At 41.1% G+C, this 25423-nt stretch overlaps 1 protein-coding gene and 1 non-coding gene across 3 annotated transcripts in view; both read left to right on the top strand.

Moving 5' to 3' along the window:
• The first annotated feature begins 1695 nt into the window (after positions 1-1695).
• The window catches only part of MASP1 (MBL associated serine protease 1), a 63849-nt gene continuing 40121 nt past the window's right edge, over positions 1696-25423 (top strand). The window contains exons 1-2 of one of the 2 annotated variants that reach the window (XM_077117852.1): positions 1696-2039; positions 23200-23377. In XM_077117852.1, coding sequence (XP_076973967.1) covers positions 1773-2039; positions 23200-23377 — 445 coding nt within the window. In that variant the 5' untranslated portion in view covers positions 1696-1772. The remainder of the gene's footprint in view (positions 2040-23199; positions 23378-25423) is intronic. The other variant, XM_077117853.1, reaches the window with a different exon arrangement.
• On the top strand, positions 2623-2693 carry TRNAD-GUC (transfer RNA aspartic acid (anticodon GUC)). Its single transcript has one exon. It is a non-coding gene; the product is annotated as a tRNA-Asp (tRNA).

Below are 25423 nucleotides of genomic sequence, written 5' to 3'. Positions count from 1 at the left end.
ATAGAGAAATGGAAAACTTCCTAATGCAGTGGACTAGCTGGTATAGCTTACCAGCATTGAGTTTTTAGACTATTTAAGACTCTGGCCCCAATTTCATCCTTTCATTCATTGATCCATTCATTCATTCATTCATTCATTCATTGTTTATTATATGCCAGGCTCTATATGAGGTCCTTCACAGACACATCTCTAATGCTCATATAAACCGTGTAAACTGGGGATTACAATTCCCATTTCATATATGAGGAAACTTGAGCTCAGAGATACTAGTATCCCAAATTGTCACAGCCAGTTAGTGGAAGAATTGGGACTTGAACTCAAGTACACCTAACATCAAAGCCTGTGCCTAAAGCAATTCAGGGCAATACATGACTTAAAAGAGGCATATACAGGAAGCTGTGGAATCTGGAGGAGTGAAGGGATATTCCATAGGCTGGGAAGATTTTGAGCTAAATAGTGGGGGACATCAGGTAAGGAATGAGCAGAACATGTGCAATGGGACAGAGGCATGGAAGGGCATGATGTGCTTCTGGAATGACAAGAGGATAGCATGACTGGCATTGGGACGAGGCTGAGAAGGAAAATCAACAGCAGGTGAAAATGGGAAAGCATCCTGGGAGCAGATGCTTTATCCTGCAGGCACTGTGGACAGTAAGGTCATATCTGTGTTTGAGAAAATCAACTTTGGTAGAAGATTGCCAAAAGGCATAAAGTAAGGATGCAAACAGGGAGACCAGTTAGGATGCTATAGCAATAGGCCAGATTAGAAAATTTAAACTAAGTAACTGATTGGAGAAACTAGATTGGGGAGACAGATTTCCAAAACATAGGGAACAGAATAAATAAGACTGTTCACTGGTGACTTGAATGTGGTTTAAGAGGAAAGAGAAAGGGTGAAATTTCAGGGTTAAAAAACTAGATGGATGGTAATACCATTAATAGAAATAAAAAATGAGAACAGAAACTGGTTAGGGGAAAAGTTGATATGCCAACTTTGGGACATTTGAGTTCACGGTCCCTGGGTCTTTCCGGGGTGTGATGCATTAGATGCCTGGTGCTGTGTGTACTGACCATCAGGGATTTGCCCAGCTTTGATCATTCTGCCTCATTATTGCATCAGTCCTATCTGGCATATGTAAGTTTTATTGGTTTTCCTTGCCCTATATTGAACTTTTTTAACAGTCCGATATCTCTGATTCCTACAGCTAGAAATAAGTTGCAAGTTGGTGACCCTTTATTAGAAGATGTACCAAGAAGAAAAAAACTTCTTTTGCTCATTCTTTCTTTATTCAAGATTTTGAGTACCTTGACTGATTTTGCGGTGAAATATCTCTTTCGACATGTTAAATCTGTTTAAGGTACTATAGATTCCTGAATTACTGAATTTGAGTCTCATTCCAATATTACCATGTTTTTATCACATGATATTTTTTAAAAAATGAATGCAGAGTTTATGATTCTTACATGAAGTTGACCTGAAGAAAAGAAGAAACTTTCACCTAATTGTGAAATTTATATTTTCAACAATAAAATAAAATGTGTTAGAGACATAAATGTGGTACTTTTAGGAAAAGTTTAATACTATTATCCAATCTTCAGAAGAGCAGAACTGGAAAAAAAAAACTTAGAAATCACCAAGTTCCTGCCTCCCTCTGTATTGTTGATGGAATAAGCAAGGTTCAGATGGGGAAAGTAAATTACAGCAGTTCAGTGGCAGAGATATACCCAACACTTTGTCTCCTGGCTACTGCCTGTGGTTAGGGATTGCGTACATGCATGTAAACAGACCCATCTTCATGTCTTTCAGGTGCTTCCTTTTTTATCATGCTTTGTGTTTCTGCCTGGTGAAGGCTTCACCTCACACCGTGGAGCTAAACAGTATGTTTGGCCAGCTCCACTCACCTGGCTATCCAGACTCCTATCCAAGTGATTCGGAGGTAACTTGGAATATCACTGTCCCAGAGGGATTTCGGATCAAGCTTTACTTCATGCATTTTGACCTGGAATCCTCCTACCTTTGTGAATATGACTACGTGAAGGTGAGACCACTGATGTTACCTAACTGGGGCACACTCTCCACTGGGAATTAGAGAAACCTGGATAAATCAGAATACCCAGGGAGGTATTCTAGTGGGAGAGACAGAAAAGATCACAATGTGATGAATGAAATTTGAGGTAGAATGCTGAGTATGGGTTGAGTGGATAGAACTAAGAAAGATACATGGGGGAAAACTGAGGCCAAAAGCAACCTCTTCTTTTACCTTCTGTTCTCTAAGCTTTTAATGTTTCCACTGCCCTTGCTCTAAGTTCACCTTTAATCAACAAGCAGAAAAGGGAAGAGACCCCAGAGTAAGCAGTAATCAGGAAGTAACTAAGCCATAATTATGAGCAAAGCTAAGACATTAGAAAGCATTGTCCAATTCCCCCAAAATAATGAACAATCAAGGGTTTGAGGAGTGTACAGTATACAGTAGTACATAGTAGGAGGTAAATTTGGAAGGATGGGTTGTTGCAGGGATATTCTGAAGGTCCTTGAATGTCATGCTAAGGAGCATGGATTTTATCAACAAAGGGCATGGGAAAGAATGGGAAGGAGTCACTAACACAAGTGGATAAAACTACTGATGGGTAGTTCAATGGTAGAATTCTTGCCTGTCACGTGGGAGACCTGGGTTCAATTCCCAGCCCATGAACAACTCTCCCACCAAAAATAAAAAATAAAAAAAAGAAAGTGGATAAATAAATAAAAGGAAAAAATATATGGGGAGAGAAACAGAAGATGATTATAATATGCTAACAATATTCCCTGGTAATTAAAGAGAACCCACAGAAAATCCCCTGATAAGAATTTGTTCTCCTTTTAAAGTGAGGCTGAGAAGAGTCACTTTAATTCTGAGAGATCAAGTTTATTAAAATTATATCTAGTTCAAAGAAACACAGAGCCCTAAGAACCTGGTTTCTATACTCTCTCTGGCTTCATGGAAAAGATTCTCATCACTGACTCTAGAGCAGGTTTTGCATGTTTTTAGTATTACTGTAGTTTCATTTTTCCATAGCCAGTAATTCAACAAGCATTAACCTTGAATGAACTATAATATTTGATCAACAGCAAAGTAGTGAGTTTACAAGGTACTTTTATACTTATAATCTCATTCACCCTTTAAAACAATCCTTATGACATAGGTACTATTAGCCCATTTCACAGGCAAAGAAACAAACCCAAGAAGGTTAAGTAACTTATCCAAGGTTGTATAGCCTGTAAGTGGTAGATCAAGGTCCCAACCCCATGCCTTGTGACTTTGAATCCCATACTTCTTTGGTTATACCAGAGAGCCCACAAACTGAGCCCCAGGATACTGCAAGGACTTACAAGGGCAACTGGAGAAGGGGAAAGGAGGCATGGGTAAGTGGGACTCTGGATGCCTATCCTGCTTAAAATCACTTTATATGTCGTGTGTTGCCCATTATATATGTTGGATACCCATGAAATATCCCATTTACAACGAGGTTTCTGTGGCTATAAGTTTTCCAAAATTGGTGTTTAATGACAGGGCTTCTCAACCTCGGCACTCTTAATGGATAATTATTTTCTCAGGGCAGCTGCCTTAAGTGTTGTAGAATGTTTAGCAGCATCTCTGGCTTCTACTCCCTAGATGTCAGTAACACCCCATCCCAGGTTGTGACAACAAAAATGTCTCCAGACACTGCCAAAAATCCCCAGAGGAGACTATCACCCCAGCTGAAAACCACTGCTCTAGGGGATGCTGCCCCTATTTGAATGTCCTGTGCTAGGGTCTGGGGATATAATGATGCAAAAGACGTGGTGCCTTACAAAGAGAGATGAGCCTAGACAAATAGCTATTGCCCGAGATGGAAAGAGCAATGACAACAAAAAGCTGACAGAGAAAGATTAAGAAGAGGTGGAACTGGTTGCTCAGTGAGATGAGGTGGTAATCTAGATTGGCATACAGTTTCTATAAATTCATTAAAAATGAATCCAACTTCTCACAGGTCATAAGAATCAGCAGGGGGATATTCACTGAGACCCTAAGATTTCATCATCCTATACTGAATTTTCTGACACAAAGATCAGTTTTGCCTTCGAGTACATAGTCTAGCCTCTCTTCAGAGTCAAAATCCAGGATAAAGTGAATTACGGGTATAGTCAATAGGTTTAGCAGAATCCTCCAGCCCATTCCCCAGCTAGTGCACATGTTAAAATGCACAGCATTCACTAATAGCTAGTTTGACGAGTGATCTTGACCAGAAGGAAAATGACCAAACACATATTGGCTTAATATAAACTTGAGTTTGATGGCTTTGGATAGGGCTCGATGTGAACTTCTTAACCATTTTTTTCTGTCCTTTCAAAAATGTCAACCATCTAGACATTTTGTCCGTTGGAAAGTCATGCTTTTATGGGTAGTTGAGGTCTCATGACTACAGAAATCACAGAATTTTTTGTTAGATGTAACAATGACTTGCCATTATTCCCCTTCCATCTATCCCAAGAACTGACTCTCAGCTTCATATTCACTGGACAATCATTTCTCACGTTTTCCTTGAAAACCCTATTAGGATTCCTTTATCAAGATGATAAATACATCATCAATAATTTAATTGATTCCTTTGCCCCCAAATAAATTGGAATCTCCTGGCAAGGCAGATTAAGGAGCTAACATCAGCTGCATTTTGTGGTGGAAAAAAAAATGACACAATACTTTTCAAGGGCAATGATAGAATCTGAAGTAAAGACCTCTTTAGATACTCAAAGACGCTGGAAAACATTTCTACCCAAAGCATGGCTTATCTGGCTGGAGAATATTTTGGAAATTGATTGCTGATTTCTCTCCAGGGTGGTGAGACACCTTCCTAAAGACCAAAGAAAATGACCTAGGCCCTCTTGAAAAGATAGCATGGCCCAGGGTTCTTGCCTGAGATTCAGGAAATACTTCATATAGTCCCAGACCTGCCACTAATTCACCAAAAGATCTGGAGTAAGAAACTTCCCCTTCTGGTGGCTAAGTTTACTCATCCGTAAAATGGGGCTGAAAAAATAATGTTATAGGGCTCTCTCTACTCCAAAACCTGAAGCCCTTTAGCAGGCCTTGTGAACTCTGACCATAGCAAAGAAGCATTCTGCTTGATGTGTTCCAACAGTCTTTGCATCTTTAATTCAGGCACATTTTTCCAATTCCTTTGGAAGAAGGGATTAACATTGCAGAGAGGCAAGATGGATTTTTCTGCTCATGCTTCCGCAACTAACTGTCTTCCAGAATGCCATCCTGGCATGGGAATTAGCCTCCCTGCAGAGGTTCCAGCATCCCTGGCATAAGTAGGTCTCCCTTCACAGGGTACTCCATCGGTATGGGCTGACACCTGGGGCTCACATGAAGACCTAAGGGCCCTGTGCCCAGACCAACAACACATGTCCACCAGAGATTCCCTCTGCAGTAGAGAGATCACAGATCGTCAGGGCCGCAGGAACCTGCTGCTTCTAGTCCCATGCTACTGTTGCTATTTTTCAAATATTTTCTCCCTAATGAAGCTTCTCTTCTAATAAATCTTTGATTAGGACCAATACAGAAAACAGGTGAAAGTGGAAAGGTGACCCTGAAGCTCACTGTGCTCATTCATCCTCTTATGTACCCCTGAAACACCTTTGAGGAATGACAACTCAAATATTGCTGCCCTGGTCAAGTCTCTATGGGACAGAAGAAGAAACTGGAGCTCAGAATTCAGGAATAGAATTAGCCCGAGGCCTCTGAACTCCCAAAACCAGAATTTTCCACATATAGTTGAAACCTGTTCACTTATTCTAACTATGCCCCGCCCACCCCCTAGTTCTTATAATATGTTATGAGTCAGAGAGACACTCCTCTTTCCGTCTGAGGAAAAATGCTAGCGTGCTGTGTGACTCCTGGGACAGTCAACATTCCTCTCCAAAATTCTGTTTTTCCATCTGTTCAATGAGAGGATGGGATGAGATGATTCCCTCAGGTCCATTAAATTTCAGAATTCTAGTCCCCATTCTCTTTGCTACAACATTCTAGATAACCCCACCAAACCCTTATTAGGAGGGTTTGACTAGGATAATGCCAGAAAATGGTAATAACAGTTATGACAGCCACCTTCCCAAAGTTCCTTGGCCACAAGAGCTCCAAAAAAGAGCCTGCAGTTTGCTGGAGATGCCTTGGTGTCAGGTCATTTAAAGAGAACTTATCGCATGCCACCACTGTCCTGTTCCAAGCAATTTTAAATAGCACTCGTTAGTTTCCCTTTGACAGGGTAAAGTCCATGGTTTTGAGCGTGTTCACTCTGCGGCCAAATTCCCCCGGCAGGCCTAAGAGTGGGTTTAAAGGTTTTTCCAGCTCACAGGAGCCCTTTCAGACCCAGCCCAAGTCCACAAACCACCCTTCCCATCCAGGCCCATCATGGTGGTGGTGATGGAAATGTTGACACTCTCCAGCAGTAGCTTGAAGAAGAGCAGGATACCAGGGCTGTGGTTCAAATCCTCACATTTTATTAAAATTCCTCTCTGGCCTGACTCCCTGCTGTCTTTGGTCTTCAAGGCATGTGCACATCTGCATGGCAGCATCTGCTTCCTTGGAATGTGGCTGCAATGTGTGGATTCTTGCTGTGAGCAGATGAGGCAAGCAATTCATGGCTTGTTAAAGCTGCAAGCACCCTGGTGCAGAGAGCTGATGCTTGGAGTGGGAGTCAGGAGACCTGGGTTCTGGTTTTCATGCCCTACTAACTCACAGTCACCTTGGGGAAGTGGCTACTTCTGGGGAGACCTCTGTTTCCTCTTCTGTCAAATTCAGGGAATTGAGCCAGATGGTCTTTAAGGTCCACTCTAGCCCTGATATTCTATGAATCTAAAAACTTAGAAATCAAGATCCAACTCCATGATCATCATCAGGTCTAAAGCCCAGGGAAGGGCAATTTATTGGCCAAGGTCACACTAGGACCAGAATTTACATCTCAAGACTCTCAGCCCAGTGTTCTTTTAAATAAATCAAACTACAGTCGCACCCCATCTTGTGGATCCTTTTCAAGTTGCAATGCATAGCAAACATTGTGACAGTCAGACTTACTCTGAAAAATCCCTTCAATACAGTAGAGCCTTTCAGTAAGTCCACAAGAGTGATTTTTTCCCCCAGAAATGGAATATACTACAGTTCCTTTGGTTGAGCACCAGATGAAGTAGTTGACATATTTATAAAGGAGCTATGGAGTTATAGTTACAGGATTTAGGAACCACAATCACCAAGGGAACAGTGGGTTCATGCATTGAGAAGTGAGTTTGCAAACTTACTTCAAGGCATCTGTTTACTGGAAAAGGAGGCAAAACTCACCTGCATTCATTTTTTATGTTCGCTATTTGTCTCTTTCTTTCATTAAGTGCATATAGCTGAATTGGCATGTGTTAAATGCTATTGCTTTGATTGTGTTGTGCTCAAAATCTTTCATTGGCTCCCTATTATCCATGGAATGAAGTTCAAGGATCCCACTGAAAATCTGCCATCAGCCAGACACTGTACCAGAGGGGGCATGCAAAGATGAGTGAGAAAATCCCACAGTTTGATCATTTGTGATGAGTCAAGTAACTGATTAATAAAGTAGAGCCAAAGTAACTTAAGTATGAGGCAGTATGTAAATCCGAGAGTGGCCATCTGAGATGTCCTGAAGGCAAATAGGAAGTCCACCATAAAGTTTTCTAAACAGGATGTCCCAGTAGAGTTACTATAAAAGGCAAGGAGGTTAAAAAGAATGGGAATGATGCAAAACGGAGAATAGTCAAGGTTGGCATATTTTAGGAAGACATTTTTAAAAGCCTAGAAAGATTAACTGGCGCTAGACTGAGAAAATGCTTGGTAAATTTGGGTTTAAGTATGTGCTCCCAAAGTCATGAACAGGTGGTCAATGGGTTGATTTAATTCTGCAGACGTCTTCGGTTGGTCAGCCCAGTATTGGCTTACTCCATGTTTTAAAATGAAGGAAAAAAAAGAATTAATGGCAATATAAAATTTCTGATCTCAGACAAAAAATATACATTTCTGAATTCTCTTTAAAAGTCAGAAAATCTGGGGCAGTGCGATGTTAACTCAATGGCAGAATTCCCACCTATCATGCCAGAGACCTGGGTTTGATTCCTGGTGTTTGCCCATGCAAAAAATAAGAAAGTCAGAAAATCTGGCAACTCTGGTACCTTCCCCCATGACGTGGCAGGTTGTCCCTGTAGCAGGGTCCCTACTCTTCCCTGTTCCCACCAGGCTAAGGCTTGCTCACCTCTTGCCTGCACCATTGTTTCTCTTACAGTAAAGAAACTACATTGTTTTCCTGGTGTCTCTATCTAAAGTAGGAAAAATGAAAAAGTGGCTAAGAAGAACACATATTTCAGGAAAAATAGGTGAAACCGTTTTTCTTTGCAGAAGTGAAGAATAGCCTTCTGCATTTAATGTGCAAACTGTGTCTCTGTCTAAAGAATGCAAAGCAGCCTGTTTCACTCATTTATGTTTTCTGCCTGACATCTTTTGGCATGTGGGTCTAAGTCCTCCCAATAAGAAAAGATTAATTGGAGTAGGGTGGGGGTGGTGAGCAGATGACACAGTTGGGGGCATGCTTGGAGAAGGTCTATCTGGGACCATAAGTAAGGGGAGTTAAGTATAGTCTGGGTTAAAGGAAACAGGAATCATTAGATATGGCCTTTTAGGTCACAGCTACTATATTGAATATGACTTTGTTGAATACAGTATATTCTGAGGAAGACCACAGGCCTTTGAAGGCCAAGATGGAAATATGTGGAGGTAAACTCCAAAGGAATTGACTTTTTCTGGAAGAAGGAAAAGGAAGAATCAGAAGTTTCAAGCCCAGGTTATGATATAATCATAGCTACTTTTCCAGAAATGGAGATCAGGAACATAATGAGAAGTAATAGCTTTAAAAAGATATAAAATCTGTTGGCATGCAGTGTGTTTGGGACATAGTTGGAAATTCTGATCTAAATTTTTGAGAAATGGCTTGAGACCCATAAGGATAGGCCAGGAAAAGGCATGGAAACAGAGAAGGAGATGGTCATGGAAAGAGTTCAACATATGGAATGTTAAATTCTGTTTCTTGCAACCATCTTGTTGAGACATCTTGCCCAACATTCTCAGTTCCCTAAGCATTGGTTTTGTCATCAACAAAATAAAGTTCATAATACCTTCCTCAAAGGCTGCTGGATGTTTTAAATGATGAATGTGAGTGGAATCAGTTTTACAAAATGCAGTAGTACTCACTGGTTAGAAGCTCAGGCTTTAAAGCAAGTCAGACCGAGTTTGGTTCTTGCGTCCACCTCTTTTTGGAGCAATTACTTAAATTGGCTTATGTTCCCACTCTCCTTCTAAAAATGGAGATAATACTAATAATGCCTATCTCACAGGCTTTTTGTAAAGGCTGAGTTAAATGACTGAATTTAATGACTATGTACATGGCCCAACATATATATACATAATTAGCTCAACAGATATTGCTGTTCATTTTTGTTTCCTTGGCTGCTCAAGCACATACTATGCAATGGATTGGCTTAAACAATGGGAATTTATTGGCTCATGGTTTTGAAGCTAGGAAAAAGTCCAAATCAAGGCATCATCCAGGTGATGCTTTCTTCCTGAAGCCTGGTGCTCTGGGGCTGGCTGCGGGTGATCCTGGGCTCTTGTGTCACATGGCAGCATACATGTTGGACTCTCCTGGCCTCTCCTTTCTCTTCTGGGTTCTGTTGACCCTCAGCTCTTGCTCCCAGTGGCTTTCTCTCTGTCTGAATTCCATTCTCTTATAAAGGACTCCAGGAATACGATTAAGACCCATCCTGATTGAGATTAGCCACACCTTACCTGAAATAGCCTCATCACAAGTCCTACTTACAATAGGTTCACACCAACAGGAAAGAACTGAGAATTAAGTCCCACCCATGTTTTCCTGGGGTGCACACAGTTCCCAGCCATCACGCTTTATAGTGGTAATGATGTCAAGGGTGGAAATAATACAGGACTTGCCTGTTACCACCAAATCCCTGATGAATGTGAGTTTTCTTATCTACCTTGAATTCACCACCCACTGGCTATGTGACTTAACTCATGTCACTGTGTTTATTTAGGCAATTTGTGGAAAAGTACTTTGAAAGGCTTGTTCAAATACAGGAAGTAGTTTCTTTTTCCTGAGTATTTATCCTGTAGCAACACAAAGTTTATGGTAGTATCTAACCTGTTAACTCATTTAATTTTCATGGAATAGGAAGAACAAGGATATTATGTCTAATTTACAGAAAAGGAAATTGAGGCACAAACGACTTAATTGGACATGTCCAAGTTTCTACAGCAAGACAAGGACTTAAATCCTGGTCTTTTTATTCCCAAGTCATGATTCTCTCTTGCTATGGGCTCTTCTAAGGATAGTTTCTATCTGGAAAGGAGCCTAATAAACTTCCTAGCCATGAGTTAGTTTTAATTATTGCCTGTTAGAGTAAGTTAGTAAAATTTAGTAAAAGGGAAGGTCCTTGAGGGTCCTTGAGTGTCTCTGGGTTTTATAGACATTATTTAAGAACTTTATCTTTTACTCCTACTTTGTAAGGAAAAAATATATATCTTGCAAAAATAATAGGAAGCATTCCTGGAACCTGCCCATGCCAAATAATAATAGGAAGAAGAAGAAATAGATTCCAGGCTGCAAAGGATGGAAAAGTACTCAATGTATCTGTTTGTAGTCCACAAGTTCTAAATGGTGAATTCAAGTTCATTTCCACTAAACAGTCAGCTCCATGAGTTTAGGGCCCATGTCTGTGTTTACACCAGTGGCAGGCAAGTGGCAGGGCACAACAGAAAAAGGCATTATGTCCTCTGGCATTGGGTATAGAGGAAAGTGCTCAAGACTAGAAATCAGCCACCAACTCTTTCTGAGACCTTGGGCAAGTCACTGCTCTGCTCTGTGCCTTAGTTTCCCTGCCTGCCCAATGAGGGAGCCAGACTTTCTGTCCTCTTCAAACCCTTCCAATTCTGATGACCTACAGCTCCCTGTCCAGTGCTCCTTCCAAGAGGCCACATTAGGTCAGTCTTCTTCCTGCTGTGTAATTAATAGAAAAGTCCCTCCCGCTGCCCTCTTTCTCCTTCAGAACTGACTTCTCAGGCTCCAGAGCTCCTAATTTCTGTGCAGTGCTCTGTGTTTACTTGGAACATGCCCTCAACCTTCAGGCTGCTGCTGAAGCTACGGAAGCAGCTCTGCTAATTTTCTGGGACCTGGCCACAGAAGGAAATAAGAAATGGATAAACTTTCTCATGAATTTCAGTTGTAGTCCCCAGCAGAATTCTTCCACTCCAGAGACATGGGACCCCAAACTCGTCCTCTAGCAGATTCAAAGGTATTAGGAAGTGAAAATGAGCTTCAGAAAAGTGTGACAAAGCTCATTTTATGCAGGAAGCGCACACAGCACAGGCTCTGGGGTGATGGAAATTAGGAGGGTGCTGGGGCAGAGAATGTGGTGAGGGAGAGTGTGATGTGAAAGTGTTCTGGGATGCGAGTGCACCCTAATGTTCTTGTGTGAACACAGGCTGTTCTTGGGTATGCCTCTTGTATGAATGGTAAAAGCAGAGCTTTAACTCGAGGAAAGGGCCCACGCTGTTCCTGTAGTGTGCTGCCAGCGGAAAGAGGCAAGGAGGTAAATAGAGTCATTTATTCAACAAGTATCCATTGAGTGCCTACTGTTGATGAGAGCTTGTAATGCCACAGCAATTAAAATTGGTAAACACCCTGGCCAATTGTGGGACTTACATTGCACTGGGGAAAACAGACAATAAATGCTAAACATAATCTACATGCAAACTAGATAGTGAGTAATAAAGTGAAAAGCAGAGAAATAGAGCAGAGTAAAGGGGATCAGACTGGGTGTGGATGGAGGTTAGGGGAGAGGTGGGGTTATAATTTTATATAGTGGTCTCATTAATAGGGTGACATATGAGCAAGACCCGAAGAAGATGAAGTTAGCCATGTGGCTTTCTGGGAGGCAAAAGCTTTCCAGCAAGTGGGAACAGCCAGTGCAAAGACCCAAAAGTGTTAAGTACCTGGTGTGTTTCAAGAACTAACTGCAAGTATAGATGGAGCACAGCAAGAGGGAGAGAATGGTGGGGAGCAGGAGAGATGGGTGAGAATGTGGGAGGAAGCTGTCTACCTGCTTCAGGCTGATGCAGAATCACCACATTTGCAAGCTGCTTTCCCACCCCAGGTCCTATTTAATCTTGTGACTCTTAGAGGATAGTGTTAATATCCACTTTTTTTACATTTGGGAAAACTGAAACCTGGAGACAGTGGGCCAGTTGTAAATGTTTAACAATCGGGTGAGGGTGGGTAGTTCCTGAATTGAAGTTGCACAAATGCGCAGTTGCACCCCTTCACCATTCAGAAGCAATACACATTAATGAATTTAGGAGCGTAGATCATAGAGAAATGTGAAAATAATTAGAAAGTGCTGAATTGTTATATGTTTTGTTTTTGAGATAATAATTTAATTGTTTATGAAACTTAATTTTTCCTGCCAGCTATGTTTAACAACAGCATCGCAAATTTCCTGAAGGTTGTCGGTGGGCTTTTGTAAACTGGCAGGAACCAGCTCCAGCTTGCCGCTGCCTTTGGACATTAAAGTGATGTATGAAAAATAAGTGCATCCCAGGTTGTTTGGTTCCTATTCCAGTGCCCTTGGAGTATTTCCATGTGAAGATTTGAGAATGAAAAGTTGGGCCAGGGAGGGACAGGACTCGGTGCTGTGGCCGGCCACAACACCAATTTACACATCCCCCAGAAACTGTAGCATGGCACTGGCCTGAGGAGAGTCCCTTCTCCCAGTCTGGGAGCCCTCGCCTAATCAGTCTTCACTCCAGTCCAGACTGTGACATGCACACCTTGAGCCAGGCTGCCTCACCACAGAAGAACACAATAACCCTTTGTTTTTTCCTGTCCTTGGGCTATTTTCCTGCCTCGTTCTGTTTGGGGCCCAGCTTCCAAGAGCCTGAGGGGATTTGCATGTGAATGAGCCCAGCTCCACGCCTAGAAGAAGTGGGGTTGCGGGGAGGGGGCTGTCTGAGCTATTCACTGGCTGAAGAGCATATAAATCCTCCACAGGCCTGCTTTCCCAGCCAGGATTCCCAGACTTCCTGCCCACTCCCCCTACCCCCATGCCTGCTCCTGCTGAGAAGGTGTGCACAGCCAGTTTCCCACCTGCGGGATGCCTATTTTCCAGGCTCCCAGCAATACCCCTCCCCAGTCAGCTCTTTCTTCTCCTCACACTCTTGCTGCCTGGGTTCTTGGATACTGGAGGACCTGCCAGCTATTTCTCAGGGCCCCATATTTTTTTAATGGTTCATAGCATTTGCATGTACACAATACCTTCCCTTCATAGCTGCTCACGGGCTGTTTGGAGGTCGTTACTGTGATTAACAAATAACAAAGAAGAATGCTGTCTTGGGAATATCAGTATACCTGGGTCCTGGTTCTGGTCCTGCTGTTAACTGGCCATATGACTATGAACTAGTTACTTAATTGATTTGAGTCTCAGATACTCCATCTATGAAAGGAGAGGGACGGACTTGCAGACCTCTAATGCCCTTTCCAGCGCTGACCTTCTATGGGTCTCTGATTCCAATTACCAAGCCAGGCCTGGGAGTCAGGACATGGGGATTTTGTCTCAAGTCTGCTACTCCTAGGCTGTGGCCTAGAGGAAATCATGCCATCTCACTGGACCCAGAATATAATTTCTGCCTGAAGTGTGTTGTTACATGATTGCCATTAGAAACAAATAAAATAGAGATGATGAAAATGCTCTATCAACTGGGAAGTCCTACATAGAAGGAGGGATGATAATGATGATGATGATATTGATGATTATATTATGGTCAAATAACTTGGACCGGGATTACAGCATCAGCCTTTTGACTTGTCTGAGATAAACTAGAGTCTTTGATTTGGATACAGTCTATTTTTATTTACGTGACTTTCAAGGGCTTCTAAAATGCAATGCACATGAGCAAACACACACACATACACATCATGCAATCACACATGTCATGTACCTCCTTTCTTTCTAGTCCCAAATTCCTGTCTGGTGTCTAGTACCTTGGAAATGCTCCTACCTGTGATCCTGAACCGAAATTTGGGGCCATTGGGTAAAGTAACCAGATTGGGCCTTTGATCACTGTAGGCAGCAGACTTGCAGTGAAGGTGAGGTCAGGAATACAGAGCACTCACCTGTTGAGTCAACAGTCCTGGGCTGATGTTTGTCACTGAATCATTGACCTAAATTCACAGATCTAGAATAAGCCTTTGGAGCCCAGGAAAGTGAAGAGATTCCTGGACATGATGCTATATCCTCTTGTGAAAAGAAGCCTTCAGAGGTACCCTATATTACTGTAGTCTTCACTGATAAAATAAGGGTAATATCCTTTCCATGCCTTCAACCCTCCATGATTATTAGGAGGCTTCTTTAAGTTCAAAGAGCCAAACAGACCTGAAAGGCCTCCTGGCAAATGAAGGGGCTGGGCTGGGCTGAATGGCCTCTCTAAATTCCTTCCAGCTCTATCAGCCTGAGATCTAAGCCCTTAACAACAGAGGAACCCCATGCTGATGGCTTCAGTGAAATCAAGGATGAAGGAGTGAAACCTGGAAACAAGGGTATCCAGTGACAGTTGAAGTCCCTTAGTTCCTCTTCAAACACATGGGTTTACCCAGGCCCCCCTGCAGTGGGGAGCCAAGGAAGGTGTGATCTCAGCTGACAGGATCTCAGCAGTCCTGTTTTTCTCACTGATTTGCTGAGAGCTGGCTGTCTTCCAGGCAACTTCCTAAGTGTTTTACATATATTAACACATGTCTTATTCACAACAACCCTAGGGTATAAATGCTTTTATTTTCAGTGTCTTTACAGATGAGTAAACTGACATACAGAGAATTTAAATAATTTTCCCAGCATCTAATAATTATAGAAGACTCATGTACAACCCGAAGAAAGATAAGGTTCACTTGGTCCAGTCTCCATAATGGTTGCTTCCACAGAGTTAGAAAACTGTCAGAAATAAAAAATAAATAAATAATTGAAAGCCACTTACAATTTGACTCACTCTTGAGAAACCTCAAAGAGGAAGAGATGTTCTTAATACAGACCTTCTTAAGTATCCTCTCTGTGTATCTTTATCTTGCTCTCAGAATCTCTCACATGTCTTGAGGTGGTTCCTGATAAATCAATGAGTCATTCTCTCCCTTACTTTCTCCCCTTCCCTTTTCTATCCCTTTCCCCGAAGCCTTCACAAAGTCCAGACCAAGACCCTCTGTCTCCCCTCATCCATCCAGTTACCCACACCCAATCCACTGACTCCCTCTTGGACTTCACAACCATAAAAGCTGTCCCCTGACATGAGATCCTCCCTTCCATGCTCTGCTGTATGAGAATTTTTAGTTATTTTGAGATCCTTTCTTGTTTTACCAGAATTTTATGTTTTACCTTATTGTTTGTACAGAAGATTCCATCTCTTTCTCAGCTACATGGGGACCCAAGGCTAGGAAAGAAAATGAGAAGAAGTGACACAGTGGTGAGGAGCCCCCACCTGGTGTCCAAGAAGGAAGGGAAGGCTTGGGCAGTTATGAGACTTAGGGAGATGGGAAGCCAGCCCTGGACTTCCTCTCTTGGTGGGTTACCCTCACTTGGGCTACTTCTGTTATAGCATCCATCACATTCCATTGAAATGACTAGAGTCTGACTCTACCATTTTAAAGCAATACCCCAGGGACAAGGACTCTTGCTTTTCCTCCTTGAATCTCTGCCATTTAAGGTAGTGCTTGGCACATTGGGATTCTCCATACATGTCTATTAATCAGTCCACATGAATAGACTGATTTTGTATCTATTAGAATAGACTGATTGGGTAGAAGCTAAAGGGGAGTAGCTTTGGGCCCAACATAAGATAGAATTTTATTTTTAAAATACATAAATAGGAAAAAAGAAAAATTACTTGTAGTTCCACCAGCCATTGTTAACACTTTGCTCTAACTCCTGCCACTTTTTGTCTCCCTTTTAAGTTAGAATTATACTGTAATCATAATTTTTCCCAGTTTTTTTCCATCAATTATCACCTACTAAGAATATTTCCAAGTTATTTTAAATTCTCTGTTAATGTGATAATTTACTAAGTTAATATTAATTTAACTATTTCCTTAAAATTGGGTATTTCTTTCTAATTTTCTACTGTTATACATGACTTCTTTGAGCATCTTTGTTGATAAAAGTTTTTCAACACTTGAAATTTTTAGATCTAAATATGGGGCCAAGGGAGAATGTTCTAAGTCAAGGATGATCTCAAATGGCCTGAGCTCCCTTGGGTGGTAGTGAGTTCCCAATCTCTGCAGATGGTCATGAAAAGATGGTATGATATTTTAATAAGAGTGTGGTAGAAAGGTCAAAGGTCAGACTAGGTGACTGCTGAGGCCCCAAGAACCCATAAGACTGTGATTCTCCCAATTCCAGTTCATAAATGTCAGTCTTATTCCCTGCCACAAATCACTTCCTTTTCCCCCCAAAAAACAGTTACGTACAGCTGTATAAAAACCACCTAAAACTTAGTAGCTAAAACAATGTCCATTTTATTTGCTTGTGATTTGTGGATGAAAAACTTGAACTGAGTGAGACAGGATGTCCTTTTGCTGGTGATTATGGAGCCATTCATGAGGCAATGGTCATCTATGACTGGACTGAAGCTGGAAAGTCCAAGATGTCCTCACTCACCCATCAAGGAGCTGGTGGTGGTGTTAGCTGGCTAATCTAGGGGACCTCAGTTGATAATTTCTTCTGTGTAGTATGTGGACATCGATTTTCCAGTAGGCCTGACAGGGCTTCTTCACCTGGTCAACCTCAGAGAAGTATTCTACATGGGAAAGAACTGCAAGTCCCTATAAAGCCTAAGCTTGGAAGGGACATACCACTTCTGATCCATAACATGCTTTTTGTCAAAACAAGTAACTAGACCTGTCCATAAATAGTAAAGTCCCATTGCAGAGGGGTCAGCGTATAGGAATGAAAGGGATTATTGGGTTATGATGGGTGTTTTTGCAAACAATCTACCATAGTCTACCCTCTGACCAAAATAACTTATGTCCCTCCCATGTACAAAATACACTTACCCATCCCCTCTCACAAGCCTCATCTCATCAATGCATCGGGTTTGAAGTCCAGGTCCTTAAGATCTAAACCAGATCCAGAGGCCAATGAGACTTCAAGGTTGTAGCTCCTCAAGTGCTCTTCTTTTTCTCCAGTGACCTCGCAACCAAAAAGAAGAGTTATCTGTCCTCTATATGCCCAACATTTTTTTTTTTCATGGTGAGACGAAACAAGATAACCATAATAGGACTTCCATAGAAAAATGGAAGGAATAGAAAGTATATAGCGATTTCTGCTGTATGGTGTACTGAAATCCAAGCAGATACCTGTTGTCTACTCCAGGCACCAGAATGTCCCTTGATTAGAACCCAGTTCTGCTTCTAAGTGGTTCCCCAGTTCATTGCTCTCTGAGGTTCTTGCCTCTGCCCTCTGGTTTTGGCTTTGCCTCTGCTGTTTGGTTCTACCCTCTAAGACATTCTTCCTTTTCCATAAGAAGAAGCCCGTGTTTGCAGCTGAGGAGTCTTTCAATCTGCTCTCTGTGCATAGAAACCTGGAGTTGAGGCCTTTCTTGATTTTGAATTATCACAGTCATCAGTTCAAGTTAGTATATCTCCTTTGAAAACTTTTTTGGGTCTCCTATATATTTCCTATATAGTCCATGCCATCAAAAAAAAAAAACCACAAACACACTTGCAGTTCTTTTCAAAATAGGTCTTTACTTTGGAAAGCATATCAGTGTACTATGAGACAATGTCCTTAAGATTCTTAGAAGCCCTTTAGTCTAGCTTATTAAGAGTATTTAACTGCCTTAAATACTTCTAGGATCTTGACGAGTCATGTGGCCTTGCCTTTGGTTTGATCTTTATCCTGAAGTCACTTTTTATTTTTAAAATCTTTTGCTAGTGGAGAGACTGAGGATGAGAAATAGTCTTATTTTCTAAACTATCTAGTACAGCTATATTTCTTCTCAATTCTGCTTACACACTGAAGATTTTAATCACCGTGTACATTGTTATATACATCTAAAAGCACACAACTGACACTTTCAACATTCTATCTAGAGATCACCTTAGCCAGATCCGCAAATTCACTGTGTACATTTTCTGCCTTCTAAGTTACCGCGGGTAATAGTTTTTTCAGTTACTTCACCATACATAACTCAGATTGCCTTTTTCAGGACTCCTATATCAGTTTCCTCACTACTTTTCTATATTCCATTTGCCACCCAGACCCCAAACCAAGGGCATATAGTCTAATATTCTTCGCTTTACTGCAGCATCCTACTTCTGGTGCCAATAACTGTCTCTGTCAGCAATTCATCAGGAAAGCAAAACCTTTATGAGGATTAGGAGACAATGGATACTTTTGGGTTTCAGAACTTGTGTAATTATAAGAGGAGCTATGCAAGAGAAGTTGGGGAGGGGTAGTTTGAGGAACAGGTAAAAGGTCACTAACCAGTTCACCTGAAGTGTGGCATGGGTAGAAATATAGCCTGCAAGGGAATCTGAGAAGTGAAGCCTATCTAATGGCCAAAGTGAGACCACAAAGGGGAAGTTTATGGTGAAGTTCATGAGAAGCAGTTGGCTCTGGTTATCTACCACCACTATATCCTAGGTTGCTGATTATGAGAACCAGCAGTTAGAAGAAACAGCTGGAAGCACAGTGGAGGAGTGAGGACAAGTTAGAACCTGTTAGGCATGTCTACATCTCTCCATCTCTGTATCTGACCACAAAACCACCTTCAGAGAGTAATGACCACTGCCTTCCAAACACCACAAATTCCTCTTACAGTCAACTCTTAGAACTATGTAGGAAAAGAGATTCTGAGAAATATAGTTTCCAGATTAACTAAATTGACAGCAAAACAATCCAGCACACTCTCTGAATGCCTGCCTAAATTAAGGAGCTGATGAGTAGCTATTGGCTGTCTATGCATTTAGTAGACTCTGATGTGTTTACTCTATGGACATGTGGGGAGCAGCCATAGCTATTTTCCCACAGAAATTTGGCCAAATTTCTGCTACCCTGCCCTGATTTTGCCCAGGAAGTTTGTGAAGTTTCTGCTGAGTCAGAAAACTTGTGGAAAACAAAACTCTGGCTTTTCATCCTTAGATCTTCCCTCCTAGCAACCAATCCTCAACAGAACACTGTCCCTAGAACATTTGAGGGCTGGGGACACCCTGAATACCCCTAGACCTTGGGTATTCCTTCTGCCTATATGCTCTCCCCATGACCCCTTCCAACCCTCCAGCCACTGTTATCATCTACCTAAACCCTATGCATCTTTCAGTCCTCAATTCTAAGGACATTCTCTTTCCCTAAGTGTTTTCTGATACACCTCAGCTGGATGTGATTTTTTTTTCTTCCTTAAACCCTTGGGGCTACCCTTCTTTCATGGCAATTACTATACTCTGACCAAACTCTGACACATATATATTTGAATATCAATCTTATTCTCTTATACATTTCAAATTCCCAGAGGCAGAGGACTTGCTTATTAAACTCATGCAACAAATAAGTAATTTTGGCTTCCCCTACATTACAGTCCAGGCAGAACTTTGTGCATAAATGTTTGTTGAATTGAGTTGAAAGAAAACAAGCAAACAAAAAAGATCAAGTTCAAGTGTCCACATGTTGGTGCCCTAAATAGCAATAGCTTGAAAATAAATAGTTGATCACAGTTAGAGGTGGAAAAACAGTCTATGATACCTAGACACATGGATCTCTATTGTTAAAATTGTTACAAATTTTGATAAAGCATTTCCCTCCATCATGTTGATATGATGACCCCAGAGATGGTACAGTCCAAACAGAAGCCAGGGCTCGATCACCTGCCAGTACTAGAAGTTAATGATCTTTGTAGACCTTTACAATCTATAGCAATGGTTGCAAACAGTAGCCAGGGCCAGTTACTCCTCTGTTTAGGTTATAGCTGGAGCTGTCACTGAGCTACATCCTCTCTGGGAGATAGTCCATGCAACCAAGATAAGGTTTCAAGAGGCCCTTGAGCCAGAAAAATTGTTTGGCCAAGTGTCTGTATCTTTTATCATGTGTTCTCTGGATTGGTGCATTGGGTCAGAATTGTTCCAAAAGAGAATTGATATCAGAGGATGTTCATGGTTATCTCTCCACCCTTGGGCAAGTCACTTCCCTTGCCTAGGCCTCAGTTTCCTCTAGAAGATATGGAGGAGATTGAAAAAGCTCTTAAAGGACCCTCCCAGTCCTGAATATCTAGGATTCTATTTTGGGTTGCAGGCTGAATTCCCAGGGCCCCAGGCTACTGGCCTTTTCTTCTCTGCTTCTAAAAGTATATATGGCTCAGATTTTTCCCCACAGGCTCCATCTGGAGCATGCTAACCTGTTCTTTGGTACAGTTTGGGTCTGTAGGTTATGACTTCTTATCTGCTATCCTGACAAAGTCCTTAAGCACAGAAGTTACAAGGTGAAAGGTTATTTATCACAGATGCTCACTAAGTCTTGCCCTCAATCCAAATGATCTCTGGTTGGTTTCACTTAAAAGTGTCTATGTGACAAAACCCAAGAGACCATGGAGAATTTACAGGAAGGAGATCACTTTGGTTGGAACTGTTAATGCTCATGGCATGCCTGCTTATTGGTAATTGATTTTCTATTGCCTAGATATGGACCACAAACAAGTTCATCAGCAGGCAGCAATCCATTTCCACTGAAACTCTATCCACCATCTTATAATTAGCTTATTTAACATATAACTATAATTACTTGTTTGAACACTGGTATGTCAGAATTGGAAGGGAACCCAGAGCTCAGCTAGTTCAAACCCTTGTTTTACAGGCAGATAACTGAGGGCTAGGGGGAGGGGCGGGATGGCCATATGGCAGCTTGTGGTAAAACCAGGAATAGAACCCAGGTCATCTAGCTGCCAGGGCCATGCTTTTTACATTGCTCCAAAGCAGAAGTCACAAAGATGGTACACTCAAGCTCACAATCATAGAGCAATCCCTCTCTCAGACTCTCACTCTGAATCTATGCAGTGTTCTTTTTACTAAGTCTAATAAGAGTAAATTAAATGGTTTCTTTTCATGACATATTAGAAATAATCAGACTGAGAAGTAAAAATAAAAGACTGATAAAAAGCAAATAAAATACAATAGGAAGATACAAACGTTCTAAAGGTGTTATTGTCTGGGGGTGTTCAACGCAAGCACTACATAACTCAGCATCCCAAGAGTATCATTTTAATATAGCATCCCAATGGTTGACATTCCCGATGCTGCCCCTAGATCACCAAGAATGGATTAGTATGTTTTATTTAATAAAAAAGAGATTTGTCAAAAGTGCTTTAAAAAGCATTATGTCTAAAATGTTTTATTTTATTATTATTTTTTAAATTATAGTAAAGCAAGCCTTCAGCTATCTGAAAAACTCAATTAACCTAAACAATGCACCATCTGGGATGTTCAGGGGAGTGACGCTGCAACTGTGTGCAGATAGGCACATTCTGCAGTAGGAACGCTGGCTTGAGTTCAGCTAGTATCTTCAGTGAAGAGGAATAAATAGCAAAGCCATGATCTCATCTTATGTTTACACTTCAATTCCCAAAGTTAGTGATTAATTGTCCTTGTGTTTTGTTGCCAGGGCAAATTGTTTTTCTTTAAAACTCCCACTTATTTTAAATAAATAAACCATTAGTTTCAGAACAGAAGTGTCAAATGTCAAGATAGGTCTGACAAACCAAGCTAATGAACAAAATAATGAATCCATTAAAAGCTACTAGAGATAGAAGCCTTTGAGAACTTTGCTTTAAGGACTTTGAAAGACAACAGAAATGGTTCTTGGTAAGAGATTTTCTCATGCATCTTGATGGAAATGTCAGTGCAGAGGTTGCAAACAAGCTTTAAAAAATCCAGATGAGTGATGGGTAGGTCAGATATTCATAGTCAAATAAATGATCCTACCAGCTACCATACTGTACTTCCCCAACCAAACCCATGCAAAATCAGCTTTAGGTGACCAGTTCAGATCTCTGCTTGGGTCTCTGAACTTACACAGGGCCTCTGGCTCTTCCAAAACAGGAAATTCTTTTAGCAAATGGGCAATTTTTAATGCACACACATGTACAATTTCTGGATGATTCCAGAAGTTTCTGTGTTATTAAGTCCTCTTATTAAATACAGTCCTGATTGCATGACTTCCTTGTTTAAAAGTTTTCAATATCTTCCCTTTATTTACAGAATTAAGAATCACTTCTTTTCATGGCATTCAAGGTCAACCATAATCTAATTCCAGCGAATCCTTCCTAGTACTTGCTCCCATACCATCCCCACAGACTCCCAGACTCCTCACTGTGTCTTGCACTTTTAGTTCTTGATGACAAATATATATTGGATACCTACTATGTGCTAAGTCCTGTTCTATGTGCTGAAGACACATTTTCTTATCCATTATGAAAATAAAGTCATGCCCTTCTGCTGCTTGCGTTCTAATGGGGATCTTCAGAGCATTCACGGTTCTTATGTTTCTAATGAAAGCACTTGTCACACTGTGTAATGCCTCCGTGTCTGTTGTCTTCAACCCAAATGCTGCTTTTCTGTGACCAAGAAAATGTTTTACCTTTCTCCTATCCAAATATGTCTTATTATCATTACTTTGCTCATAGATAGGCATATGTTGGATGCTTTAAATTTTGTATAAAGTTTCTTTACTTGGAAATGTGTTAAGTTGCTGTTGCATATGGAGTCCATCTAATTCTTCTTGGATTTTAGCATTGGGTTATTTTCAATAAATAAACCATTTGGTTATCAATGGGAATGACAAATAACAAGCTATGTCTGATGGAACAAAACAAAAGTGAAATAGTGACTGGATGGCTGTATTGACAACCCATAATGTGTCTCAAATCTTAGATTCCCTAATCTCCTTTCCTTGGGTTCCCCAGGCAGTCTGGTCTATACTCACGGGCAGCTACCTTCCACTTTTCTCCTGGAGACCAGCAAAGACACTTTCTTGGGAAGCCACTCATTTTGTTCCCTTTCCCTTTGACCTCAAAGGTGGAAACTGAAGACCAGGTGCTGGCAACCTTCTGTGGCAGGGAAACCACGGACACAGAGCAGACTCCAGGCCAAGAAGTGGTCCATTCCCCTGGCTCCTTCATGTCCATCACTTTCCGTTCAGATTTCTCCAATGAGGAACGATTCACGGGCTTCGATGCCCACTACATGGCAGTGGGTAAGTTAAAGAACTGAATGGTTCATCCATGGGACTCCTCTTTCTGAAGATTGAAGCTGCCTTATGCGCTCTCATTTTCTTCCTTTCTGCCTCTCTTTCCTCTCTCCCTGCATTTCCTACCCACTCCCTCTCCTTCCTCCAATCAGTGAAGAGCATTGCAGGGAGGCCATTGCCCATGAGCTACCTTGCCATTCTTCCTCCACTCAATCCCACTTGTCCCCAGTCTCTACCCTTCAATCTCTGTGTTTCTTTACCTAGCACTCTAAACCCTTGATACTCTGTCTTCAGTCTAGATTGTAAACAAACACTGTTTTCACTACTTTCTAGCCAGACTAAAATGCTCTTTGCTCTAAACTCTCCAATCTCTCCTCCTTAAGTGTTCTGCTTCCCATGTCTGAAACTCCCTTTTGCGCTTTTGCACTCAGGGCCACATACTCTTCAAGATCTGTATCAGAAAGTCCACTATCACTCTGAAATAATGTCCTTCTCCTGGAAGTGATTTCTCCTTCCCTAATAGTGGAACCATCTTCTCCCTCCCTCCCACTGCCACATATTTCTAGTTTTGTAAGACTTACCCAGAGAAGCATTATGTAATGTGGAGGAGTACCAGAAGTGGGAAAAGGATCCCTCAGTTCCCAGGTGGGATTCTGTCGCTGACTTGCTGTGTAACTCTGGAGCAGTCACCTACCTGGACTGAGCCTATAGTTTCCTTCTTCTGAGAAGGAGGAAAAATCTTGTTGGCTCTGCCTTTCTCGTAAGGTTGCTGGAGAACTAAGTGCATCAATGTGCTTAGAAATTGTTATGTGAAAGGCAAATGATAGTGATGATTCATCAGGGTTTTCCTTGGTCTATTGTGCACTCCTCAAGGACAGTAACTGTTTCTTTTTTCCCCAACATCATAAAAATTGTCAAACACACAGCAAAAAGAATTTTGCAGTGAAAGCCAGGTAGAGTCTACCATTAATGTTTTACTTCATATGCTTTATCACGTAGGTATCCATCTTCTATTCATCTAACAATCCATCTTTTTTTATATATTTCAAAGTAAATGGCAAACATGTACTTTCTCCTAAATACCTCACCAGGCATATCATTTTCTTCAATTTTTGCTTACAGATTTTTTTCTTTTCATGTAAAATTTACATACAATACAATGCACACATTTAAGTTTCTTGGATTTTGCAAGATTTATACTGATGTGTTGCTCGAACCCCTAACAACACATTTAATTTTACTATCAGCCCAAAAAGTTCCCTCAAGCCCCTTCCTAGTCAATCCCCTTTTAGAGGCAACAAATATTCTGTTTTGTTCTGATTTTTTTACCGTACATTAGTTTTGCCTTTTATAAAACATTATACAAATAAGCACATGCAGAAAAATTTTTTAATATCCATGCACGTGCAAACACATTTAGAAAGTATTTTTGAGGTAAGACTTCTTTTACCCAGCATACTGTTTTTGAGATTCCTCCATGTTGTTACATATATCAGTAATTCACTCCTTTACTCGGCAGAGAAGTTTTCCTTTGTATGACTATACTACAGTTTGTTTTTATTCTCCCATTGATGAGTCCCTGGGCTCTTTTCATTTTTGGCTATCATGAACAAAGGGCTGTGAACTTCTTGTGCAAGTCTCTCTGTGAACACATGTTGTCGTTGCAACTGGACAAATATCTAGAGGTGGAATTAGAAAGCCATAGGGTAGCTGGATATTTAGTTTTGTAAGAATTGCCAGACCTTTTCCAAAGTGTTTGTACCACTTTACATCCCTCCACCAATGCATGAGAGTTCTGATTGCTTCACATCCTCAGAAACATTTAATGTTGTCAATTTTTTACAAATTTAGCCACTCTGATGAGGATGTAGGAATACCTCACTGTGGTTTTAATTTGCATTTCTCTGATAACTAATGATACTGAGCATCGTTTCACGTGCTTATGGGTCATTGGTATATCTTTTTTTGAAAAATGTATCTTCAAATTTTGTGGTCATTTTTCTAATTGGGATGAAAAGATATACCTATCATGTCTGTATTTCTGATACCTAG

This window comes from Tamandua tetradactyla, chromosome 10 (assembly GCF_023851605.1).
Source record: "Tamandua tetradactyla isolate mTamTet1 chromosome 10, mTamTet1.pri, whole genome shotgun sequence".
NCBI classification, from domain to species: domain Eukaryota; kingdom Metazoa; phylum Chordata; class Mammalia; order Pilosa; family Myrmecophagidae; genus Tamandua; species Tamandua tetradactyla.
The sequence above is the reverse complement of the archived record's forward strand: the minus strand, read 5'-3'. Positions and strand labels throughout refer to the sequence as shown.